General features: G+C 33.7%; 1 protein-coding gene across 1 annotated transcript; it reads right to left on the bottom strand.

The window, feature by feature from the left end:
- Positions 1-9,742: 9,742 nt before the first annotated feature.
- On the bottom strand, positions 9,743-27,669 carry LOC118198049 (uncharacterized). The gene is made up of 4 exons (XM_035369673.2): positions 26,975-27,669; positions 18,989-19,055; positions 10,493-10,537; positions 9,743-10,023 (listed from the first exon to the last, which is right to left on the bottom strand). Exons 1-4 carry the CDS (start codon positions 27,353-27,355, stop codon positions 9,758-9,760), a joined length of 759 nt encoding a protein of 252 aa, XP_035225564.1. The 5' UTR covers positions 27,356-27,669; the 3' UTR covers positions 9,743-9,757.
- Positions 27,670-27,992: the final 323 nt, after the last annotated feature.

Here is a 27,992-nt window from a genome sequence, read left to right as displayed (position 1 = left end):
GTTTTACATTTTTAACATTATAATTAAAAGTACAATTATTCTCATATTCAATCTTACTTTAATGACCACGCTCGCTAGCTTCAGAATAAATGTCTCCGTTTCTTCAGAGCATCATAAAGAAATGCAGTCCTTAAGGCCATCAATTTATTCCACGCAGCAAAACTAAAAATAACGTCACAAGCTGGTAATTTTTTTTTTTTTTCAATAAGCAGATTTTGCGTTACTACAGACATCCACTATATATCAAAAATCTACTATTTTCGATTCAATGACACATAAATCCATTTATAGGACGTGAATTCCTTTTATTCCATCTAATTCATTCAACTATTTAGCCGGGGAGATACCAGGTGCTTTAACTGATACCAAGTGTTGTGAAACCAAATATTATCGAATAAGGCATGAATGAAGATTATTAATCCTTTTTTGGTTCCGAAAAGCAATAAATTTTTCTTATTTCAACAAGAATGTTCCGTGTTCTTCTGTATAGCATGAAAATTTCTCCATGACATAAGGGCACAATAACCTTTTCCTGGAAGATGCCCACATATTTAAGGCTAAAAAGATTAAGTTTACTATGGGGGGTTTAAAATTTGCTACTTAATGCGGAGCAGGAAATGGCAGACCTTGTTGACTTGTTTTTCTGTTCATTGGACTAAACTGTTTGGACTTGCCTCGCCTTTGATCATGGAAATGATCGGCAGTTGCACTGAGAAGATTTTGAAATTTGAGGAAAAATTTCCAACCTACCACAGCGTGTGATTAAAGCAGAAAAAAAAAAAAAAAAAAAAAAAAAATTAATAGAATAGCTTGCCTTTAGCCGACAGTGTCATGATACGTCGCCAACAGAGCATAGAAGAAACCAGCGAAGCATTATTTCTTGCTTTAGTGTTTGCAAGTAGGCCCGTTCCCACTGGGGTTTATCTGAGCTAACGAACACAACTAACGTGCAGCAAGTTGAAAAATCTGAACTGTAGGCACAGCGGAGCTAGTCGACACAGGGAACTGACTCCGCTAGCTCAGATAAATTGCAATGGAAACGCCGAGTTCTAGCAGCTGGTCTCGCTTTCAGAGTGGCTGAGCGGAGTTTATGGCAGAGTGGCTAATTGCTGTCTATTCCTCAGAGGATGAATGGCAATTCCCAATGTCCCAAGAAGTTAGATTGGACAACGAGATGACCAGTTCCACCTAAGACATTTGTTTCGTCTGTTAATTTTCTCAATTTAAGTTGGTTTCAGTAGTAATATCATGTTTAATTAAAAACTGTTGTGCTTATTACAAATTAACAGATTCGAAGTCAGATAACTGCAAGTTTATTAAGAACTAAATATACAGAGTAAGTAAAATTTAGGCTCAAGCAATAACTAAAATTTATCTATGAAAAATTCTGGAATGTTATTTAACTGTGCTATCGCTTGTATAGCAAATTTCAATTAACACCTTTTCACTTTTCTAAAAAAGTCTGTTGAAATGTATAAAAAAGAAATTTGGAAGGGCTGTTTCGCTAGAGTCCATCAATTTCCAACAACTTCAAATTTGTTACATTATTAAAATAAAGCTTTTTATTAGAAACTAATATATACGAACTTAAGACATGTCACTTTGTGTTGCTGCTCGCGTTTTACACAAAAGGGCAGCTAATGGTTTTGATATATGTGTTCTGATGACATAAGAAGTTTCTGTTCTGATTTTTCGGAAATATACACCTACGCTACACTTGTCTACATACTTTTACGATTTATAAATATTTAATAACTTCTAATGCATTCGCGCATGTTGTTACGAAAAAATGTTGCTTACTGATTTTGATATTACGTAGAATTTTGCTAAATAAAACTTGACAACTTAATGTTCGTTGCACCCTTAATTTGACTCTCAAACGAATTGAAAGAAATCATGTTCTAGTTAAATCTGTTAAATGATCAGTTAAATTTATTTTTGGCCCACTTTAAAATCAGTGATTAATTCTTCTTCTTAGCAAATAAGTAATAATATTCATATTTATAAAAAATCTTTCTTCATAGGTCACCCAGATTTGTATTAAAATCTGAAAAGTCTCGGGGAAAAAGTGATAATTTTTTTAAAATTTTGATATATTTTAATATAAAAATTTAAAATTTATATTAAAAATATCAAAATTAATTTAGTAAAAAAAATAGAAAATTTATGATCGGAAAGTTAGGTAAAAATGCCGATTTGCTTTTAAAAAAGACATGTACTATTTTATCACATTTTTAGCATGTTTCTGAGTGCTAATGACAATGATATTAGGAAAAATAAAAGTTATTTATGCTATGAATTAGCTTATTTTTTCTCCTTTTCTAAATATTCAGCTAAAATTTACTTGTTCGGTTGAAAAAGATAATTAATTTTATATTTAACTCAAATATGAAAAAAAAAAAAAAAAAAAAAAAAAAAAATGCCAATTTAATAACGCATACATAAAAATAATTAAACAGACGTTACAAAGTTATTAAATTGAAATTATAATATAAAAGTAAATGTAATTCTAGTTTTTTCCGCGTAGAATTTAATTTTTTTCGCCTCCTATTTTGCACCGAAAAGTACATTAAAATTGGGAAATTTTTATGATTCTATTAATGCATGAGCAAAGTGAGGAAAAGAAAGCATTGTGAAGAATAACTTTTAATGTATGATATGTTTGCAATCTTAACTCTTATGAAATGAAAAAAAAAATTCAAGAAAAGTTTAACAAAAGAGCAGTCAATAATTAGCCATAATTTCTTATTGGTACATAACGCTACGCTACGCTACCAAATATTATCACTGCACTGTTCCACACAGGTGATTGAAATCATAAGTCAATACCATCACCAATGACTAATACATAGGCAGTCATTGGTTATCATGATTTAAGTCATGATTCATGTGACTACTTAATGTACGACCAACGGTGTATTTAGGTTTCATTTAATTTTAACAGCTTATCATTACTTTTCGTAACTTTATATGTAAAGCGCCAGCAACTACAGGCTATTGGTATTCTTCAGCTTCATTTTATTAAAAAAAATTTTACCCCAATCTGGTGATATGAGTTGGTCTCCAATGACTGCGAATTGGTAAGTCACTGGTGATAAACATTGGTGACTGAAAAAAATTGATGGGCACTGGTGAGCTTAACTTAATTGGGTAAATGAGTTTCCTCTTAAATTTAACTTCTGATTTTGAAAGAAATGTCATATTTTAACAACTCTGGCAAAAAGCTTTTCTCTTGATTGCCACAGTTTGGTCTTTACTGTAGTTTCCTATCAATATATGGAAAGAAATTGTGGACAATGTTTTGCAAAAATTTTCACCACTTCTAGAAACATGAAAGTTTTCAAACATGATCAAGAATAGAAAATAATTTATTTACATATATTTTGTTTCAGGCACATAAAATGACAACAGGATTTTCACTCAAGCTCTTATGCATTGCTTTAACATTCAACAGAAATGTTCTTAAGCTACAGAAAAGCAACAACGTGATGTGTACCCGAGACGTTTGCAGAGCCTCTAGCAGCAACGAAGTCCCACCTCAGAAATGAAGCAAAATAAGCGACATTATTTAATTACAAAGATTCAAATTCTAATTAATGTCCACACTGTTAATTCTAATTGATGCGCACACTCTAATTAATGTGGAAAGATGTGCAGCTCGTATGTAAAATGATTATGCAAATATCTCAATTAACACTAAAATACTTCTGAAAGGAGGAGGGCAGCGCGAAACACGTTAATTCAATTGGTTAACGCTTCCTTGAGGTCTTTAATGTTGGACTGGAAGTCCGTATATTTCACAATACTCTCACTATACAGTGGACATTTTTACAGTATACAGTTTCTATGTATTTTCCTGTCTCGTTTAGTGGTATTAAAAAATAAAATATTTATAGTATTACATTTTTGGGAGCCTGTTTATTTTCTTGCAATGTATCGTGTTAATGAGATTTGCATTTGTTTCTGATTTTTATGCATTAAAAAACAGCTTATAGTGGATTATTAACTTTCTGTACTTGTCATTTATTTCAAATATTTCGGCGCAACGAAAAGATTTCGAGCGCGCCGCTTAACGGCCGCCAGAGGGAACACAGAATTCTGAAAATAACAGGCAAACAGTAAGTGAAAAATCAATGAAAATTAGCCATGGAAATGCATAATTCAGAAAATGGTAATTGGCAACAGTAAGTAAGTAAGTAAAAAAAAAAAAAAAAAAAAAAAAAAAAAAAAAAAAAAAGAAAAAAGAAGAAGGGGGAGTTTTAGGAAAACAATAAATGATATAAACATAAAAGGAAAAACAACGGTTTAACGATGCTGAAGTGGACAAACAGTGAATGATAAGTGTCAATGGTGAGACGGGCGTTGTGTGGGTGTTTTGTCTTTTGGGTTTAGGTTTTTGTAAGTCTGGTATTTCTTTCTTTTTATGATGTGGATAATAAAACCTGAATGCATTTTGGCAATAAAATTTTCTATTGTAATACCAACACACATACCTTCAGTGTAATGCTAATTTAAAGGAGACTGAGTATATGGTACGGCGTTGGCACGAGTTTGAAAACAGACACCAACTTAAAAATGACCCGTTTTACTACTTATCATGGTAAAAGCGCAGAATAGGCTGCATCAACAAAGTTCAGTAGGCGGAGCTGTGTGACGTCCATAAATGGGTGGGACTAAGTTTGTGACGCCACAATGTAGTCTCCAGTCTCGCATTTACACTACGCGTACTTTCTATTTTCTCTTAAAAATAACAATAATAAATTGTTTATTATTGTAAATTAATATCAAATTCTTTACTTTTAATTTACATTTATAACATTTAAGCTTAGGCTTTACTGATATAAGTATAATAAATTGTTTATATTTGAAATTGCCATGATACAGTGAGCGAATTCTACCAATTATTAAAACGATAAACAACGTCGCAGTCTCTAATACTTGTAGAGATTCAATATTTTCAAAGATTTTTATTAAAGCATTTATACAAATAAAAAAAGATTTTTTAAAATTTAAATTCATATTGTGGAACATTTCAGTTTTATCATTTTTACAAATTACCTTCTTGCTACGTAACGACATAATTCCTTACATACCAATAATTAGACAATTTTCATTATTTCTAAAAATTTTAAACTTTACATTAATAAAAAAAGAAGAATATTTTTTATTGCATATGAACATCGTTACACAGCTTTCATATCAGTTTCTAAAATTCCTAAATCACGTCATATTCTGTGTAGGCATGCTAGAATTCTAGGCATAAATAAATAAAAAAATCTAATTTCTCAGAATGAAAGAAAATAATATAATAAAATAAATACTACAAACTTGGAACACTAAGCAATGCTTCACATACGCACACACACACGTATTATCAATGAACTCATATTATCACGTGCAATTACGATACCAAACACTACGTATTAAAATATGAGGTAAACGTTACTTAAAGGATTAAAGTTTACAGTTTTCCTACTGTTGAGTAGATCGTCGGGCTATCGATATATATCGTAAGTCGGAAAGCGTTATAAACATATCAAAACCAAAAAAATGAAAAATACAATTTAAATGAAAAATGATGTTTTAAATATAATTCACAATTAAAACAACAATACAAATTAAAAATACACAAACGATATGTTAAACATTGCACATAAATAAAGTTACATTACTGCTCGCCATAACACATAACCTCATTTTCTCTTATACACAACGATCAGTATTCGCTCGAAAAACATCAAAGAATTCCACAAACTCGGTGTCCATGTGCTCATCCACTTATTTTCACTTGAAGAAAAATCAGAGAATTGCTCAAACTCGGCATTGCGCACCACATTGACTTTGCCCATGTGCATATCGATCTATTTTCACTTAAAAAAAAAATCCCAGAAAAGCACAAACTCGGCATTGCGCGCCACATTGGCTTTGCCCATGTGCACATCGATCTACTTTCACTTACAAAAACATCCCAGAATTGCACAAACTCGGCATTGCGCACCACATTGGCTTTGCCCATGTGCATATCGATCTATTTTCACTTAAAAAAATTCCCAGAATTGCACAAACTCGGCATAGCGCACCACATTGGCTTTGCCCATGTGCACATCGATCTATTTTCACTTAAAAAAAATCCCAGAATTGCACAAACTCGGCATGGCGCACTACATTGGCTTCGCCCATGTGCACATCGATCTATTTTCACTTAAAAAACATCCCATAATTGCACAAACTCGGCATCGCGCACAACCTCGGCATTGCGTACCACATTGGCTTTGCCCATGTGCACATCGATCTATTTTCACTTAAAAAAATTCTAGAATTGCACAACCTTGGTATTGCGCACCACACTGGCTTTGCCCATGTGCACATCGATCTATTTTCTCTTAAAAAAATCCCAGAATTGCAGAAACTCGGCATCACGCACCACATTGGCTTTGCCCATACGGATGTCGATCTATTTTCACTTAAAAAATCCCAGAATTGGCATCGCGCACAATCTCGGCACTGCGCGCCACATTGGCTTTGCCCATGTGCACATCGATCTATTTTCACTTAAAAAAATCTCAGAATTGCACAAACTCGGCATCGCGCACAACCTCGGCATTGCGCAGCACATTGGCTTTGCCCATGTGCACATCGATCTATTTTTACTTATAAAATTAAACATTGAATAAATTCTTCATTGCTTATATACTCAGAAATCTGCTTTCACTTAAAGAAATCAGAGAATTGCAGAAACTCGCGCGTAACCAACTCCATTGGTTCCAGTTGCAAAAAAATGTGTCCAGAAAAATGATAGAAAACAAAAATAAAGTTGCCAGAATAAAGCAACTACCGAACATCCAAACTGCCATATTAGAAAAGCACCGAATATTTTACTTAAGTCAATAATAATAAATGAAACTTAACTTCAGTCCTCACCTTTTGCAGAATATATGGCTGTGATTTCACTGAGAAATATATGCATCAATTGGCTGGCGTCGGATTTCTAGTGTTTAATTCTCCAAATGTATTCTGCAAGATAGGAATCAAATTGTCTTTTTGCCTTACTAGAGCCACGGAAACTTCTTTTGATTGCCGCCCAAGTTCCCTCAATACTATTGGTATGCGCATCATTTCTGGATCTTTCAAACGCAAGCTATGATTGACTTTCAGGTGCGCATACCCTTCGAACTCGAGACAGTCGTACGCTTTCCAACAATCCGATATAACAATCGATCCTGGTAGAACATTCTCTTTAGTGATTTCTAGCAATGTTTCGACACCTCTGTTTTCAACAACTCTAAAGACGCATTTATCTGTCCCTCTCTCAACCAAACCAAAAACCCATCTTCCTTCGACTCTTTTCTCTCTATAATACTTTTGCTTGCCAAACTTGCTTTCGTCGATTTCGACAATCACGCCTTCCCCACCCAACATCACATTCTCCTTCAAACATAACTCCATGCATACTTCCCTACAGAAACTTTTCCAATCTGTCACCGTATTTTTAGCAATACGTAATTCCGTTCGTATAAAATCATTCCCGCACTTACCCAACCACATATAGGTAACTCGCGAAACATCACACATGCTCAATTTACTCTTCGCAAACCAGTTCTTTCGAACAGACGTTGAAATCCGATGCCTACATTCGCCTCCAGTAACTCGACACATCTACTCAAAACCGTCTATACGTTTTTTTCGCTCTACTAGTTTCATATTTGTTCCACAAATTGGACACTTATTCGATATTGCAATCAAACTTTTCTCCATACACCACTCAATAACGCTCTTTTTACCTCTTCGCTCCAACTGATAAAAAAAATCCAGATTCAGATACCCATCCATTCTGCTGTAAGCACCGATTTTGACACACTCATCAATAATCAAAACATTCTTTAAGCAAAAGAATTCTTTTCTGCATTTTCAGAAGTTACGGTTATAATTTTTAACTCATGCATTCAATATTTTCAATCGTTTGGTAATGATCGTTTTCAATCGTTTGATATCTTAATAATACATTTGTGAGAGATAATTCATTGCATTAAATGCTAACACTACCACACAACACACAAAAGTAGATTTATAATTAAAAAAATCTCGAACAGAACATTATAAACCTACCACTTCAACTCAGTTAAAATATAATTTAAGTTTTCTTTAAATACGAAGCTATAGCATACTTATAACTTGTTTTTAAGAAGAGGCGTAACCAATATTACGTCATAAAAAGGCGTGTCCAAGCATAAGAGAAGTAAACACAACATCGACTGATGCAGCCTATTCTGCGATTTAGCCCTTATCATAAATGTCGCGTTTACTGCTCATCATAATGTCGCCAAATCAAGTGTAACGTATACCATGATTAAACCGAAATATTTAAGAAGCTAACAAAGCTTAGAATTATCGCACTTTGGTTACATCTATAGTTAACGAGTCCTTCTTATTCCTTATTACAGTACGTTCTTAGTACCTCATTACAATCTTTCTTGAACCTCATATTTTTATCATTTATGGATGAATGTATAGCAATTTCCAGATTTCCGGCACATTTTTCCAGATTGAAAAGAAGGTGCTCTAAAATTCCGTAATTAAAATTTTTTACATGTCTTGGTCCATTCCGCAAAACGTACAAGTTTGCTGCTGTAGATCCTGTTTAACGTCCTCAAACAACACCACAAAGTTGCTATTCCATAATTTGCATCGCTCGCATCTATTTGTGCAACATTTATTATTTACTGCAAATTAAAGGAAAAATTTGTAAAATCACGACCTTGCTTTTTATTTCATTCCTTTGCATTCCATGTACAACAGAACCCACTTAAGAAGGCAAGGAATTGAAATTAGAAAACTCGGTGAATCTTCGGATTATGGTAACTTGGCGATTTTTTGGCGAAAATTTGGCGACCAACCCTGTTACAGCAACCTGCTAGTTTTTTTTGGGGGGGGGGACGCCATTTTGTTTTCACGAAGTAAAGGCAATTTTTTTTTTTAACTCAACATTTTTTCCAACAATCTGCTAGCCGAATTACGCTTATGCTAGAACTTTTCTGAAACAAAAGTGCTTAATCATGACGAAGATTAGGTGCGAAATTGGGAGAAAGTGCAGAATCGCCCACTGCTTCGCGCGTTTTTAAGAATTGCACATACGCAGTATCCATGTACACGTCGACCTATTTTCACTTAAAAAAACATCCCAGAATTGCACAAAAATGGCATTGCGCACACTCTTGACTTTATCCATGTACACATCGACCTATTTTCACTTAAAAAGTCAAAGAAAATTGACAAAAATCCAACTCTTCTTACTCTTGTAAAAAGCGCCAAACAAATAAGTGAGCGATTCTGCACTTTAGCAGCGAAATTGTTTCTAAGTGCTTATTAGCTAAAATCACGACCGGAATTTTCCGGAAAATGTCACATGACATGTCTCATTATCTCTCATTTCTCGGAGACAAAATAATCTGTGATTCGAACTGTGTACTTCTCAGATTATTGCTAAAGCCCTACCTAGTAACCTTTATAGCCTTACCAAAATGTCGCCAAACTACCTGTTACCATATTCCAAAGATTAGCCGAAAACTCTTTAATTGGGAATATTTTTTTCCCCCAAATTTTCTCTTTTCAGTTCATTATAATTTTATAAGCTTTAAATATAAGCTCATTTTAGCTAAAAAATTTCTTATGTGTTATTATTATTTTAGCTCTAGGATGTCTGAGCCGAAAGTTAAAGAGATGCATAAAATCTTAATCGAGATCCTTACATAAAAAAAGTCTATTTTTTACATTTATCATACAGGTCAGTGAAAGACACATTCTGTTTCATACATTTCAGCATCATTTTCATTCTTTGTAAATGATTTTTCTCCTTCATCTGTTGAACTAACTCTCTCTGTACTTTAATAAGCTTAATAATTTGTATATCTTCTTCATCTTCTTCGAGAGATTTTCTTTTACTCGTTTCAGATGTGGAGACGGGTCTGGATACGAGATTTTGATCAGTTTGTGGAGTAGGATAATTTGCACTTTTCTCCGACCTCACTACAAAAGAAATAAAATATCTTTTACATACTTATCAAGCATTATTTAATAATATACTGTTAGAAAAATGTGGTGCTTACATCCAAAATTTCTAACAAGACACAAAATACGAGCAATATAACTTTACAGAATATAAAGGGGTATGATACTGCAGCTGAAACATTTGCCCAATGCAACATGCCGAATTTCAAGCCAGATGTGCACTTTTGGTTAGTACGCTGAACGATTTCGGAAGCCATCAGCAGCAACAGAATTAAGAATTTAATTTTTCAGTCAGCACAGTTTAAATTACTATTCTACAGTCGAACGATATTAACGTTAAGACTCTAAACCTGAAACATCTAACGAATATAGCATACCAAATTTCAAGCCAACATATGCACTTCTAGTTGGGAGTCCTGAATGATTTCAGACGTTGTCAACAGCAAAAGAATGGTAAATTATCTAAAAAGCAATGTAATTTACTTACCATCTGAAATAACAATATCTTCTACAACTGTATCTTGCCTTTGTGCTATAAAAGATAAATAAAAAAAAAATTCCAATAATGTTTGTTAATTATCACTAATTTAATTAAAAGCGTCTACTAGTAAATTATTCTAAAATTTAAATAGATAAAATTTCACAACTGTTTTTTAAAAATCTATATAATTTCAGAAAATAATATTTATTTTAGACTTACTATGTCAAAAATACGAACTCCTGTAGAATTAAGTGTAGCGAATAAACAAATTTAATATGTTACATGATCAACTGAATCATTTTCCGGCACGGTTCAAAGCAAGCAACATTAATTAGTCATTAATTCAATTAACATTGCTGCATTTCATTTAAACTTATTTCCTCGAATTTCATCAGAGATATGTTTCTCATTCAATTAAGTGAGTTCTCACATCGCGGCAAAGAAAAAAATACATAAACTCAAAACATCTCATGCAAAATACAGAACTCAAACATGTGAAATACAGAAAAACATAAAACAACAAATACACTTAAAACAAATAAAAAAAATTCTGCAATTAAAATTAGAGTTTTTACGCAAAAACAAGAAATTCAGCCAGTCGGTAAGAAGGCAGATTTTTCGATGCACAAGACGTTTGTTGATTCCAGTACAATTAACAGTTGTCATATAATTGTAACAATGAGTTAAAGAAGATCATACCAGATATACGCAATATAGAACAAACATTATGATTCCATACTTGGCCATAAATGTGCCAGGAGAAAAACTATGAGTACAATTATATGTTAATCTACACAAGAACAGATAGCATAATATTGAGAGACATGCATTCATGACGTTGAACAAAAGATTACTTCAGATACAACTAAGCACGTGCTGTACACTTATGCTGCTGCTTTTGAATGACAAAAAAAAAAAAATGTCATAACGTTTATAAGAAATCAGATGTTACAATTACTAAAAGTACAATTGTATTATTTCGTAGGTAAGTCATTCCAAATATTCACTAATTCATATAAGCCAAAACAAAATTTGATTATGCACAGATTCAAACAAGAATATTTAGCAGTAAGATAGAACATAGTGTAAATATGAAAGTTCGCGCCAGTTATATATGAAGAGATAAACGAAGAAAGTCGATCGCTAAATTAAAGTAATTCTAAGCGCAATAGTCAACACTATATATTATTACACATTATTACATTTGTATTTAAAACCTAGTTATTAATGCAAATAAGAGATATACACAAAGATATACTATACTGGTTCAAATACATACAATATTACTTATTTCATATAAAACTTACTAAATATATTAAATTACACAAAACATATTACATATTGTTACATAATGTTTAATATAATTACATGTTACATATTATCATAGTAAATACAAAAGACAGATCATAACCTAATACATTTTAAAAACACAATACTTGTTAAAAATCAATACACATTATAAAAAGTTGCAGTATCAAACACCAGCAGTACACCAGATATTCATGGATAAGCATAATTCTAGTCAAACGATGTTTAAATTATTGAAATAAACAATATATAAGAAAAGATTCGAACAATTAGGTTATGCACAGAAACTCTGGTGAAGTCGAATAAAACTAAATAAGAGCAAGAACATGTATGCATTTTGTTAAACTTGTCGTTACATAAACAACATTCAGTAGTACCATAAATGTGCTATAATAATTTTCCACCATTAAAAAAAATAAATAAAAAAAAAGGTATGACCATGTCAGGACAGATTGTAAAAGAGGCAATCCGATTACAGATGAATTTCTCAACAAATCAAAGCATATGAGTTAGTTTTGTTTGTATTTTTGGTATGACTCTTTATTTAAAATAGGATAATTGTTTCCCCAGTGCTCATGGTGACTGCTTCTTCTATGGTGACTGCTTCTTTCGTCAAATGCTTAGTTTCAGTTTTTATGTACTTATTTGTAACTGTACTATGTGGTGTCGACACAGTATCTTGTCGATCATATGACGTGTTAATTCTATGCCATGCTGAATTTGAACCATCTGATGTTATATCGCGTCGACGATGCACCGTGTTTATCCTGCGACACGTTGACTATGTTGTATCAACGCTGTACAGTGCCAATCCTGTGGCATGTTTATCGTACTCCGTGTCGACGCTGCATCGCCTCTGGAGACCCTCTACTATACGCGACAGACGCGCTTAATAGAGAGTCTCCAATCCGTGGCCCGTCAAGTATTTTCAATAAATTAAAAAGGAAGCTGTCAATGCTATTGGCTCAAAATTTGTGCTTTCCTTTAATTTTTCCCTTCAGAGAAGTTGCCAGAAGTTTAACATTTATCTGACGTTAACGATCAATATAGTATAATAGGGGGACCGGAAAGTTATGTCGTTTCTGCGCAAGTCGACAACAACATGCTAAGGGCAGAAGTGGAAGCAAATCCATGTCAAACACTCTTAACCAACTTTGGTCGACCATCCAAGAACATTTAAAGCAGAATAGAAAAATAAGCAAAACAGCTGTTTGAGTCCCCCATAATCTATTCGAAAAGAACAAAGCCAACCTATCCATTAAATGCAAAGTATTGCTTCAACGGGCACCATACAGAACCGTTTTTTTTATCGTTTGTTTAGTGGAGACAAAAAAATAAGTCCTATATGATAATCCAAAACTCAAAAGGCAGTTTTAATAGGGGTTACAAAGGGTTTACTTCCCGAAAAGGAGCTTCTGGGTGTTTGCTGGAGTATTCGCGGAATTGTTCATTTTGAATTGCTGAAATCTGGACAAACTGTTAATGCAGACCTTTATTGTGAACAATTGGAAGGAGTGAACCAATCTTTAATCGAAAAATATCAATTGTCAACAGAAAAGGTGTCATTCTGCAACACGACAATGCAAGACCGCACTGTGCAAGACGAACACTGGAAAAAATTAATGAATTGGGATGGGAGAGTACTGCCATACTCACCCACGATACTCGGCTGATATCGCAGCATTGCATTTCCATTTATTCGAATCCCTACAGCATTTTCTTAGCGGCAAAAATTTGAAAATTTGGATGATGTCCAAAATGTTCTCTCGAGATATTTTACTCAAAAACCAATTGATTTTTATCGGTCCGGGATTGAAAATCTGCACATTAGATGGCAAAAGGTTGTTGATAACGAGGGTGATTATATTATTGATTAAAAATAAAAATTGTTAAAAATGTATTCGTTTGAATTTAATGTAAGAAAGCGACATTACTTTCCGGTCCCCCTATTATTAAGCACCGTACCGCGATGACCTTCTTGATTTGAAATCGGAGACTTCATCACTCTCCTTAAAATTAATTGCAATCTTGTAAAACTTTTTCTATTTTACAAATTTTCTGCCTATACTACTTATTCGACAGAGGTGTAACTTGCCGATCTTTAGGAATTTATTGATGTGGCGCTTGGGCTTGAAAGGTTAAAGCCCCTAATATACATTATCAATTTTATGAACGGAAACCAATTGAACTACTTCTGCTAAGCGATTTTAGCCATTCCACCACTGATGGGCTTAAATTCTACGCTAATTTCTTAAAGAAGATAAATTTCAGCATACTATGCGTCGACGTAAAGGTATTATAATAATAATTACATAATATATACATTTAGTTGGGCCATGGGCTTGTCCATATTTGCTAGGTCATTATAGTCATAATTGCAAATCTTAATGGCCGGGTTGTTAATTGTTTTTTATCTTTCATGAAAGCTTTTAGAAAGTTTATAATAATGTCAGCATCTATACCCAGTTCTTCATGAATTCTATTGTTGCGGATATACCACTCAGTGAAACTTCTTCCACTTTCTGGTATTCTGGTTCTTCCACTTTCTGGTAATTTGTTTGATGATGATGAACTTATAAGGTATTTCTCCCACTTCTCTAGCATGCTTTCGTGGTGTAGTGGTTCAGCACGCTGGGCCTTAGCAGACTCGGTCAAAAGCCTTAGCAATGTCTAGAAGCAGTCCTTCAGTGATCTTGCATGTTGCTATTCCCTCGGAGATGGTTTCTACTACTCGGTACAGTTGGTTAGGTATCGACAGCTGCTTCATGAAAACAAACTGGTGCGGTCTGATGATGTTACTGCTTTCTATGCAGTTGTTGATTCTCTTGAGTAGGATAGCTTCACAGATTTTACTGATGAAAGAGGTTTTCCGGGCTTGAGGATCGGAATGATCTTTGCAATCTTCCAAAGTTGAGGAAAGTATTGCCATTTCAGAATAAGGTTGCAAATTCTAGTAATAGTGAAAATGGTCTTGACTGTGAACTTTTTTATCACACAATTGGTGATGGAATCTATGGCAAGACTTTTCTTTTTCTTGATTCTTTTGATGTATGCATGGCCTTCTGACGGTAAGGCTGGAATGATTTTGTCAGTGGTTGGATTTGTTGGGAAGTTGGAGTGAAAGCTATGAACTAGATTTTCTGTTGTTGTGTCATGAACGTTGTTTGTGCGAAATTTAGATTCCAGATGCATAGCTAACAGTTCTGCTTTCTCAATTTCAGTTAGAAATTATTTTACGTTGTTCAAATATAATGTAAATATACTTTGCTATAATTAAAAATAGAAATCGCGTAAAAGTTTTATTTAAATTTAAAATATTTTATAAATATTTTGGGCCGAAATATGAATAGAATAATTACGAATGGGGAACGAAAGATCCGTATCAAAGGCGAAAACACCAAACCTCCCCTTCCATTAACATAAAAGACCACAAATTTCAAATGCCAGACGAAATGAGACTAAAGAATGCAGGACATACGTCAGTAAAATTCAAATCCCGGTGGTGTACATTTGTAACAACTTTAAGGAAGAAACCCTCATAGAACAAGATAAATGTGCGAAACGTGCAGTGTGGGTCTATGCATGTACCAAAAAGACAAAACATGTTTTGCACAAAAGTAAAAAAATTACATATAATGCAATTCTTAAATACATTTTAAATTCGTAGATTTCGTCATTTATTGGAAATGCGCAGGGAAGAAGGTTTCCCCCCATACTACCTCAGTAAGTTTCAAAGTCCTAGACGTGCGCTGGTTTCACAGTGCGACTGCCACACACAGATCAATAGGCAAGAGTTTCTAGAGTTTTTTTAGTTAAAACATTATAAAATAATATTGTGCTCATCAAAGGGTTAAAGTAAATTAATTAAAACAATTATTATTGGATATATCTAAATAATTTGCATAAGTACATAAAATATTCCAGTTTTCGTTTTCTAACAACGGGAAAGCAGTAATTTTCGTTATATATTTTTTAATTCGGGAATTTGAAATCCTGATAACTTAGTAATGACAAGCTATTCCAACATTTATCAGATAAAATACCTATTATTTGAAATAATTAATTCATCTATTCTTTCCTCTCTGTTCTACTAAATAAATAAATAAACAGAACCAAAATTACACAAGGAAAAAATGTTTTAAAAGGGTCTAAAATTTTTCCATTAATTTCGAACAGAAATTTAATTTGAAGTTCCTAACAAACTTGAACTTCTAAAATTGAATTTGCTAACTTCTTCACCACACTAATTGAAATTCATGAAATGTCTTATATTTAAACTGAACATCACTGAATTACTGCCGCTAACAATGAAGAATAGATTTTTTTTCCTACCGTGATTTTTAAGAAACTTCCAAGACCCGGCTTCTAAAATTCATCTCTGATATGGAAGGTAAACTGTGCTGCATATGTAATTTTAATATGCTTCTGAATTAGGTATTTTTTTCATTTTGTTTCCGAAATCGCAAGTCATGCGTTTTTTGGGTATAAAATAAAGACACCTACCTGGCACATTGCCATTTGAAGGAATTTTGAGGGCTCCACACTTTTGCCCAAAGCTCTGTCGGCTTCGCCCCTTACCCACAAGCATTGGCCGTTCTCACTTCATTATGGATAGAGATCGAACCCTAATCCATTGCCCTTGTCGCTTCGAATGTTCATAATTAAGAACTAAGGCCATGAATGCTTTACCCTTAAAGCCGAGGCCCCTCACTAAAGATCACAGAAAGAAGAATAAACGATCATGACAGTGATTTAGTAGGTCTAGGAAGACTTTCTGTACTTCGGATTTTTTTCTCTTTTTCAAACAAATTCTAACATTCGAAAATCGATAGGGAATTATGTAATTTAATTTCTAAAGAATGCAGTTACAGTAACAGCATAACAAATGAAAGGTAGTCATGATAAAACTATTGTCACAATATTATTCTTTTAAGAGAAACCAACAATAGTAATATTAACATCACAATATCTACCGGCAATTGAACCGGACACGTGGAGCAGTGTGCGACGTGCCCGGCTCAATTACCTTGTGAAAGCCCAGGGCCACGCAAGGTTAAGTCTTGACGGAGTTTCTAAGCGGGACAGCAGAGGAATGGAAGAGAACGGGTAGAACAAAAGATCTGGATTTCGAAAGATTGAACACATCAGCAATAGCTTACACCAGTAAGCTAGAATGTAAGTAACAGAAGAAGAATTCTAAGAACAGAAACCTTAATGTCAGAGCAACTTCCAGATTTGGGTAGCTTAACGAAGAATCTGCATAAAATAACACTTCAAGTAATATATGCAAGGGAAAAATTGACGAAATAATAATGTTAAAACGAATACATTGAATAAAAATAAAAATAATGCCGGCGGTACAATTTACCATAGCCCTCAGAGGAAAAAATTATGTACACAGGTATGCAAAAATTACGGACGAGTCTGAGAAATTAACAGTAAAAGCGAACAAGGCAGTAGAACGGATGGGAAAGACAATTATTAGCTAGACTTGGGTCCGGTACAGTACGGCATGTGCATATATGGCACATTACTTAGCGGAAGGAGTATCGGAAAAGGGGGACATAAGGGTGGTGGGCGTTCAGAAATTCAGTGAAGTCGAGTTGCTTATAGCGTGCGATATAGCCAACAGGCTATCCCGGAGATATCATTAGACTGACTTTATCTGAGGTCGCGTCATTGGAAAACTGAGAAAACAGAAAAAGGTGGAAATGTAACAAGTGTAACGGAGGAGTTCGAGATAGCTCACAACGTCGTTTCACGAACTTGCACAGCATTTCAAAAGATAGGAACAGCTATTAGGGCGTTCAGTAGTGGTCTTCTACGAGCAACAACGGTTGTGGACGACTGGTGCTATACTGGCGAGAAGACAGAGGCGCCAAACAGCCGGAGATATCGCAAGCCACATGCAAGAGACTACTCAAAGTCCGATATCAAGTTTTAACGTACCCCAGCACCTGCACAAATACCCTATACACTCAAGACCATTATACTGGCTGCCATTAACGCCTCCTCATCGGAAACGCCGGTTTCTGTGGTGTGGGGAACACAAGGATTGGAGTCAGGAGTGGAGTCGAGTGCTTTTTATGGATGAGAGCCAATTTAGTCAATCAAGCTATTCTTGGCGTACTCACATCTGGCAAGAGGAGACCATTTAAGGTTTGCTGGAGTTCTCCTTTGAGATGGTATTGGTTGGTAGCTATACTGACCTTCACATTTCAAAAGGAGTTTCTCTCACTGTTACCCGCTCTCTTGCCAGGTGTGCGTCTGTTTGGAAGTGCTATGGGTCTGGATATCCTCTTCATGGATGACATCGCTACACCTCATCGTATAGATGCTGTCGCAGAGCTCTTAAGATTGCAAATAATCAACACCTGCAAGGACTCCGGAACTAAATCGCATAGAAAACGCGCGGGATGTTCTCCTTAGACATTTGGCAGCACATGACCAGACGCCAGCCACGATTCCGCAGCTGAAATTGGCGTTAGAAGAAGAAAGGCTGATGATGCTTCAACAGCTCTTTCACAACCTAATCCTCAGCATAGACAGAAGTTATGATTTCTGCATCGCAGTCGGGGGGATCACATCATCTTCTAAAGACTGGATTTTCCTTGCCAGGTGCACGTCACATGGACGTTTCTGCTTTCTCTCCAGTTGTACTGGGAGCTTTCTTTTCAATAAAGTGTCTTTTTATCGTTCTGATCCCTTATTTGAAGGTTTTGTTCACTTGTCACCTATTTTCGGATTTTAGAGATATTAAGTTTGATTTGGGCTGATGGGGAACCCTTCTTCACGATTTTACATTCGAAAAGAACAGCTAGTCCTTAAATTTTGCACACCAGTGTACAGTCCAAAAAGGTGAAAATATGCGAAAATTAAAACTTTTTTCAGAAACTACGGCTAAAAAGTTAAAGTGGGCTCAGAAATAACCTCACTTTCAGAATTGGTTGTTATGAAAGTTTTCATCCTATTTTCACTAAAATGCATTACGTGACTATATGCTAAATATATTATCTATATTTTTGACTCTGTGGTGAAAGAAAATGAGTTTCAAACGAATATCTGGAAGGTTTTGCGTAACTGTTATTGATCTCAATAATAATAGATCACAGTTATGCAGGTCTAAATAAACAAATAGTTCACATAATTACAAATTACATACGAGAGAGATAACGGAAAAAAAAGTTCGTTTACCTGATTCAGTACTCGCCAGATAAATTACAGTCCCTTCCTTTGTCGAATTTGGAATAACGGGAGTTATCTATGTACATAAAAATAAATCAGATTAAGAAAAGTTTACACACTATAACTATATTATTAAACAAACAATAAAGGACCGTTTATATGACTGTCTGCGGACAACTGAAAAAGAAATAATGTAATAATAAAATACAGGGTGGTCATAAAATAACTTCCCTGATATATGAACCCTTCTCTTCAACCAATCGAAATAAAATTTCAGATATTGTTATTTGAAGTTTGTGCATTCAAGATTGTGACGATTTAAAACAACATAGCTCTCATGAGTACGGCTGAAAAAAAAGTGAAAAAATTTCGAAGTTTTTGAATGGCAACATCCCTTTTTTTTCTTGCGCAAACTGATCAGCTCATTGACAAACCATAAATGGCATTGAAATGATACATGTGTGACGAGAATTGCCGGCATAAAACATTTGCAAAGAAGAGGACTGTAAAGGACCAATGACAACAGACAGATGAGAAGCACTCGTTTACAGGGCTGACAAAGATCCTCCCGATGTGGCACTATCGCCTTTGGCCCGTCCACACTAGGACGCTCCCGACGTAGTTGACGTAACTTTTTTGACGCCGGCGTAAATTCGCAGGACGCAGAAGACGTAAAACTGAGTACGCTCCTGTTCAGCTTTTTCGCCCGCGACGAGCGCGTATAGCCAATAGCCGACCGAATTCTTATCACATGTCATAATCAGAAAACCTTCTTGCTTACCCGTTTCAATATGGCGTCAGAGCCACACAGAGATGAGTTTTTGCTTAGAAATACAACTGTATACAGCAATAAAATAATCAGCATTGTTCACGCCATCTTCAGATTTCTCAAACCGTACATATTAGTATACATTTAAAATTCACATTAAAGGGGAAAACTGTATACTTATAAAGCAATGATCCGACCACTATATCCATATGCTTCACCTATTTATAACCCCGTAAGTAATAGGAACCTAAATAAATTACAGTTTCTACGAAATCAAAGCTTCTGCCTTACAAAATTCTCCTTAATTATTATAAATATTGGCTATATCATGTGTAATAAAAAGCTCTATAAATATCCCAATATTAAATACACCAAAAACTAACTTCAGCTATATAATAACTTCTAAAATAAAGCAGTTGACTGTGAAAGAGTATTCAATAAAATACAATTACGAAATTTTGGAGGAAAGTTACAACTTGTGTCATACAGCAATCATTTATTGAAGTTTAATTAAATTACCTTTGCAGCGACTTCTACTTGTTACATTATTTTTCATGAACACTGTTTCACAGATAGCTGAGTGGTCAGCGCGCTGCTTTGGTAGCGGAGGAATGGTAAAGTGGCAAGTTCGAACCTCACTCGTAGACGGTATAATTCAGTTAGCTTTTCTTATTTTTGAAACGTGTTTCTTATATTTAATCATGAATCATTATATTCTTATTTTACCTATTATTATTGTTTTCATTTCTTATTTTATTCATTATTATTATTGTTTTTAATTTAGTTTAAAAATGTGCAGTGCAAATAGAAATCCTTATGTAAAAATATATCTGCATCTCTTTATCATATATCATCTATAAATTCTCTCTTTATTTTTACTTTATTGCATATTTTATCATGCACATAATTTCTCATAAACTGTCCAAAGTTTGAACCTCATTCTAAATTCAAAAATAAATAAAAAGAAAAACAAAAGACCAAGGGAGAGCGAGTTAAAAAAATATGAAGTTGGTTTTATTATATGATGGATGGTGTATATAAAGAGAATTAAGTAATTTAATTCTCTTTATATACTGTATTCCAAACCAATTTTATAAATCCTAATTTTCATACGATATAGAATCTGCAAGTCTGTCAAAGTGGTCGATACTCATCCTGAAGGAATTAAAAAACAAGTAATATACCCCCTCCCCCCCAAAAATTAAGTCAATTCCTACTTAGGTCCACAAAGAAAAGTTTAAAAATACAAAAATAAATAAATAAATAAAAATACAAACATAATTTTTTTAAATTAAAAATTAAAAAAATTTTAATATGTGAAAAAGCTGTATTAACATCAAGTGTCATTCACTGCAAGTTTAAAAAATTGTATTTGAACTTGAGTGGATGAATAAAAAGCATTTTACGTACTGAAAATTTGAACAAGATGTAGGGAGAGTGTGAGCTAATAGTAGGAATTTAATAATTCCAGATATTCCTTTCGCAAACAAGGCAGTAAAAAAAAAAAAAAAAAAAAAAAAAAAAATCTCTTTGAACAGATCGCTCTAAATAAATCTTTCGGACCCATTCTTGCCATTTTTTGCGGTTTTGCCTCTGCTTAATAATTGCACATAATAGTAAAGGTTCAGCTGTAAAAAAAAAAAAAAATCATCTGATTCGGACAACTTGCCACAAACATACAGAACAGCGAAGTAATAAGATACAGCTCTGTTGACGCTAGATTACAGCGTCACGTGATTTTTGTGCAAAATAATTCTATTGGTTAAACGCACTTTTCGCAAGCGTACTCGTTTGAACGCTTTTACGCTGGTAACGTAAAAGCGCGTTCGTCAGCTACGTTTCGAGCGTACTCGTGTGGACGGGCCTTTACACGAAACTAAAGTGATTATGTTGTGCGACATCGTAAGCACATTCGTTCTCGGCCGTACTCCTTCAAAGAGGTCACTTCCATATTTATGAAAACGTGTTCCATCACAAGTGCTTGGTATCATCCAACAATGTTGCAGAATTATGCAATTCCAAAACTGCAGGAGTGAAATATTGTTAATGACATTGTATAGATGGCAAATGGTGCTTCTCCAGATGTATTCGGCAAGTGCTGTAACAGATAAAAGAGTCTTCTACCGTAACACTGCAGTTTTGTGGCCTCAGCGAAACCCCAGACCACATTTCGATGGATTTCCGATTCTGGGGTTATCTGAAATCTAAGATACGCACGACAACTCCATGAAAATCACGCTGAAAGCTTATAATTCCATTAATTTTTTCCCCTCCATCTCCTCTCTTGTATTGTCGTTGGGTGCTTTACAATGCTCTTTGCAAATGTTTTACACCGACAATTTTCATAATATATGTGTGGTTCCAACGCCATTTATGTTTTTTCAATGCGCTGATCTATTTGTGCAGGAAAGAGTTGGATGTTGCCATTCAAAAATTTCAAAATTTTTTCACTGTAACCGTAACATGTCTTTTTAGCCCTAAGGGCGTTTATAGCCCCGAAGGGCTATTAATTTCGTTTTAGCATTTTGCGTTGATTCACTATAAATGGCGAATCACTTTTTAAATTGTTGCCACCCAATATTATCGCCCTGTATTATATTTAAAGAAATTAAATAAAGAAGACTTTGCATAAATGAATGTATGTTTTTCGCGCTGAGATAAAACAACGATACCTAGAGCCATCGAATTTTGAATAATGTACGTCTCCACGCGAATATGGGCATCTGGAAGTCCAAATTTGAATTTGGAATTTGATTTATTATCTATTTCATATTTTGTAAAGCATTTATGGATTTTTGATTAAGAAACTCAACGATTTCAAACTTAACAATGGCAACACTGCACGAAAAAAAGAAAAACCAAAAAACATACACAATTTTATCGCCAATGCGCGAGACTGTGTATCAGAAATTCTACGGATACGTTTAGAAATTATTTTGTGATATTGCTGTTGAATTGAATTTTACGGTTCAAGTGAGAAGAACATGGCATTTAATAAATAAAGATAACACAGAAAAGGTTTAAAAAATGCCCCTTTGGGCGTAATATGAAATCTGAAAGCTTTCAGATATTTTGGGGAGTGGGCTTGTAATAAAGTGTTCTTTTATTTATTTATGCATTACTAATATCAGAAAATTAATTTCGATTGGTTAGGCGGATAGGCTGCTAGTGGTTCATATAACAGGGAAGTTTATTATGAATCCTCGTATACTTTTGGCACTTGCGATTGCAATAAAAAAGAGATGTTACAGCAGTCCCATATACAAAATTTTAATGTTCTACCGCTTATGCGAAATATAACGTACAGATGGCACGAAAAACATCCATTTACAACACGTTTTAGAAGAGTCCTGTATTGGGTCCGTACGTAGAGATGTCAGGCAAAAACATTACGGATTCGGGGACGGTCAAAATGGATATTTCCGTTGATATCTCATAAGCGGAATTTTTGATCATTAACTATACTTCGTACGAGGAAGTAATAAGAAACAGCATAATTTTATTTCAGTTACTTATCTTAAATATGCATAGCGTCAAATAAAGTCCTCACCCGGCCTTTATTTTCGCATTTCGGCTTTTTTTTTCGTTGATCCAATTATAATAATATTTTAAATGTTGAAACTATTTATATTTTAGTATTTTCAAATTAAAAAAAAATATTTTATAAAAATTACGATATTTAACATTTTATACAATCCCCATGATCCCTAGACAAGTTATTTCTCACGCTATCTTAGCATGCTTTCGTGGTGTAATGGTCACCACGCTCGGCGCGTATTCGAGAGGTCCGTGGTTCGAGTCCCGGCGAGGGCGTTGCTTATTTCTCATCTCTTCTGCTTCAAAATGACCTCATGCTCTACACCTATACTTACATTCAGAAAAATATACACGCATTAAAAAATTAAAACACAAAGGGTTGGCTCTGGTACGACAAAAATTGACCGAGATATTTAATTTCAAAATTTGATATTTCATGTCATTTATTGTTAAACGAATAAGAATAATTCGAGGTTCTTTTTTTTGCTCTTTAAATGCCATTCAATGATATTCATTTTTTATTTACTTGTATTACTATATCATTATATTTACATTATTATTACTATATTACTAGAATTAACTATATTATTAGCTCAGAAGGGTTATTCTGGTCTTGAAACGGCATTTTGCGTCGATTGTTCATTATAAACGGCGTATAACTTTTTAAATTGTTGCCATAAAATACTATCGCCCTGTATTATATTTAAGGAATGAAAGGTAACATACAAAACGTTAAAAAAAAGTCCCTTCGGACGTAATACAACATCTGAAAGTTTTCAGAATTTTTTGTTTTTAATTTATAACTTTGTTACAATAGATGACGAAAGATTTTTCAATTTTCACACACGTTTGTTATTTCCGAACGCTAAAAAATACGTTCTTAGTATGTTCAGATATTACATCACGCCCAAAGGTGCGTTTTTTAACGTTTTGTGTGTTACCTTTATTTGTTAAATATTGTTCATCACTCAAACCACGTGAAATTCAATTCAACAGCAATATCATAAAATATTGAAAAACAGCATATCTTTAGAATTTCCGATACACAGTCTCGCGCGCTGGAGATAAAAAAGGCTTTCCCTCCGCTTTGAAATCATTGAGTTTGTTAATCAAAAATTCGTTTCAGTTTTTCAAAATGTGAAATAGATAATAAAACAAATTCGAAATTCAAAATTCGGGCCTCCATGTACCCGTGTTCGAGTGGATGATTACGTTATTCAAAATTGGATGGCTCTCGGTACCGTCGTTTTTTCACAATGCGTGAAACGTACACACATTCACGCAGATTCTTCATTATTTAATTTCTTTAAATATTATACAGGGCGATAATATTTGGTGGCAACAATTTAAAAAGTGATAGGCCGTTTATAGAGAACCAACGCAAAATGCCGTTTCTGGGCTAAAGCTCTATCGGGAATCATACATAAAATTCAATTAACTAAAATATTCTTGGTTTCTTAATCATGCGAATACTGTTACAAATTGGCTACGTGCCAATACTGAAGCTTTGCAGTGTTTTCTAGCATACTAATTCTGTAAGATTCGGTGAATAAAACCTCCTTTTCGAAAAAAAATCTGATTAATACTTTTCAAGTATTTGGAAAGAAATGCTCGTCACTTAGTTAATCAACAGAAGACAGCTTTTTCTAAACTGATATTTTATTTTCAGTTGGGTACAATTTCAAACAATTTGCTCTTCATTTTCTGTACGGCCCTTGAAATATATCGGTCGATCAATTATTTTTCTTACAGGAGTAGAATATATTTTGTGCCTTAATTTTTAAACTGAGTATAGATCTTCCTAAATGCAGGCGAACGCATAAAAAGTTAAGTTTCGTAAATTTACAAAAGTGATTTTTTTTAAAGTTACTTTTAATTAAGAAAAATGCTGAAATATGAATACTTACAATTTTTGAAACATTTTCTATATGTGTATGACCAACGGTTGCTAAAATAAAAAGGTAGGTAAAAACTCCCTCCCCCTCCATAAAATTTTAAATTCTCATTTTTTTTTTTTTTTTTTTAAAGTTCTGTTGTGCTATAAGCACCGCAATACTAAGCAACGTATCGCAAAGAGCAGACAGCAAACATGCTACAGATAGCTTACCAAATGACATACGAATAAAGCATTTTTAACCAGTAAATCTGCCGGGTCAGCAGACACCTTTCCCAATTATAGCCCTACAATTTTATGTAGACCTTCTTCTACCCTTCAAACAACCCCCTTTTTTATTTTAAAAATGATCCTTTATTGGAGAAAGTACATTTGCAATAATATGCTTTTCTCAAAAACGTAATGTTATGTTTAAATTTGTTTTGTTATAATTTTACTTTACAATGGGAATTTTTTTAACAAAAAAAGTAATTATGAAATGTAATAATGCACCTATAAAGTTTGAAAAATTGCCTACGCTATACAACAAAATATAGAAAGGATAAATAAATAAATAAATATTAATACACAAATAAGAAATAACCAAAAATATACTATAAAAATTAACTTTGATCATTTCAGAATTTTAGTTAATCCATATTTTTTAAAAGCTATCGGGCCTTACTTATTTACTTAATTCTTTTTAATTTTGTTTTTTAAATTTTATTTGCTTGTACTAAATTATATATTTAAAAAAAATTAATCTAATTTATTTTAACTATTTACTAACTTATGTTGAGAGATTAAAATAAATTTCGCCGTATTTTACTGGGTGCACTCCAACTGCGCGAATCAAACTTTCTTCCTCCCCTCCCCCCTGTCTGGGAATACTCCAACTGGGCGAATCAAACTTTCTTCCCCCGAGGAACTACAGGGTTACAATTTTACTTTTCGAAGCCATTTGTAGCCAAGACGAAAATAAAAATAAAGAAATAGAATTACATATCACAAGAACAAATAAAGAATATCTAACAAGAGTATTATAATAATTTCATAAATTAAATAATTATAAAGCATGCCAATTATATTTCTTTATAAATTATATCAATAATAGTCACGATGTCTGAACTAGACTGGAAAATTTAATTTAGCTCACTGGCGGGCAAAAGATTATTCGGTAGCAAAGTGTGTTGAAATTTTTTTGGTTAATTAAAGTAATCATGTAAATGTTTTCAGAAATTAATAGTTAGATTAAAAAAAACTTTGCATGAAATCTATTATAACATCATTATTATGCATTTGGAACACTGACGTATAAATTTTAAATAAATTTAAATTATTATACTAAGAAGATTGTTCTAAAATTTATCTAGAAGAAAAGAATTAGAAAAACAGTACTGCAAATTAATAGCTATAATTCTCACTGCTGTTCATTATGCAGATAGCTCTCGTAAATGTCATATTTAAGAAAACTATCTTCACTTCTATTCTTACGTAACTTACATTGCATTGCTCTTAATTTAAGCATTGAAAAGATAGCCAAACTTGGCAAATACCAGTTGCACCACAAAATGAAATTTATATGGTTAGCTGAATCTTATTACAGAAAATTTGCAAAGTTTAAAATTTCTTAAATAAAAAACAGTAATTACTATGTCAAATTTAAAATACTTTCTCAAATTTAATAATTAAATTACACTGAACAATCAGCCTAAAAATTACTCTGTAACAATCAACCTAAAAAAGAAATAGTAAATCTTAAAAATTCAAAACGGTTATTTTTAAGAGCAGAGTTTCAGTGCAAAATTTCACTTACTTCATTGGATACCACGTGTTCCCTCTCAAGTCTGCTTTCCAGTGTTTTCAGATTTCGAAGCACTGATAACACCCTTTTCTCAACCTCTGACAACTTTTGCCCGCCTTCTTTGTTTGGCTCTTTTTCAATAGCTTCGGCTTTTTTTTTAGTTCTACATTTTAGATCAATCCACTTTCTTTTTATGTCTGATCCAGAACGTTTTACTCCAAGTCGCAAACTGCTAATTTCAGCGGCTACTTGATCCCATGCTTTATCGATATCAGCTAAAGTCTTGCAAGTTCCACCAAGATTACTAATAGCCAACTCTGGCTTGTTCTCAATGCATGATAACAGCGTCATAACTTCTAGAGGATTATAATTCTCAGCTCTTTTGCAACCCATTTGAAGCAAAATGTTAATATTATAAACAAAACGTACACTTAAACAACTGAAGATAGAATATACAACATCATAAAGCACCTAGTGTAATCCAACAATACGTTATTTTATGACAGAAGAATGCTTTTGAAGTTATTGCTGTTATGCAGTTAAAACAGAACAAATAACAGTTAGTGGAATTTCTTTAACGAATCTTTAAACACATACCCAACACAGGATCACTGTTAGTCAATTTAACATAAGCTTCAGTCCTTCCGGATGAGTTGCGATTGTTATTAGGTGATAGATGTGAAAGACGTAGTAACAGTTGCTACAAAAGTAATCGCAAATGCTGCATTTCCAACGTTTTACCTTGCGATCGCAAGAGTTGGGCAAAATAAGTCTCTTCAGACTTATCTATGTTACAGCTCTATACTGTGGCGTCATCTGGTGGAAACAGGCGACATGAATAGAAACTTGAAAAGTTTTTTTGGCCCAACCGCTCGCTATTACGAATCAGGAGCTGTCACCTGACGATTTTCTTCTCTTTGGTGACAAAACATTTCATAACCGTTCAACAAGCCGTCACGATGTGGCTTCATAGACTTAATGCTGATTTCTTCTTGATTGCATCGAAACTTTGCCGAAAATAAATACTTGA

Source organism: Stegodyphus dumicola, chromosome 7 (assembly GCF_044657685.1).
Source record: "Stegodyphus dumicola isolate Sdum_Otavi_A_Nest chromosome 7, ASM4465768v1".
Lineage (NCBI taxonomy): Eukaryota > Metazoa > Arthropoda > Arachnida > Araneae > Eresidae > Stegodyphus > Stegodyphus dumicola.
Note: the sequence above shows the minus strand (reverse complement) of the source record. Positions and strands in the feature narration are given on the sequence as shown.

Excerpts from the sequence above, each read along its gene's own strand:
- LOC118198049 (XM_035369673.2), bottom strand. The coding sequence starts at position 27,355 with ATGGGTTGCAAAAGAGCTGAGAATTATAATCCTCTAGAAGTTATGACG. Across the intron at positions 19,056-26,974 it reads AACACGTGGTATCCAATGAA|ATAACTCCCGTTATTCCAAA; the intron begins GTAAGTGAAATT and ends TTATGTACATAG. Across the intron at positions 10,024-10,492 it reads AGATATTGTTATTTCAGATG|TGAGGTCGGAGAAAAGTGCA; the intron begins GTAAGTAAATTA and ends TTTCTTTTGTAG.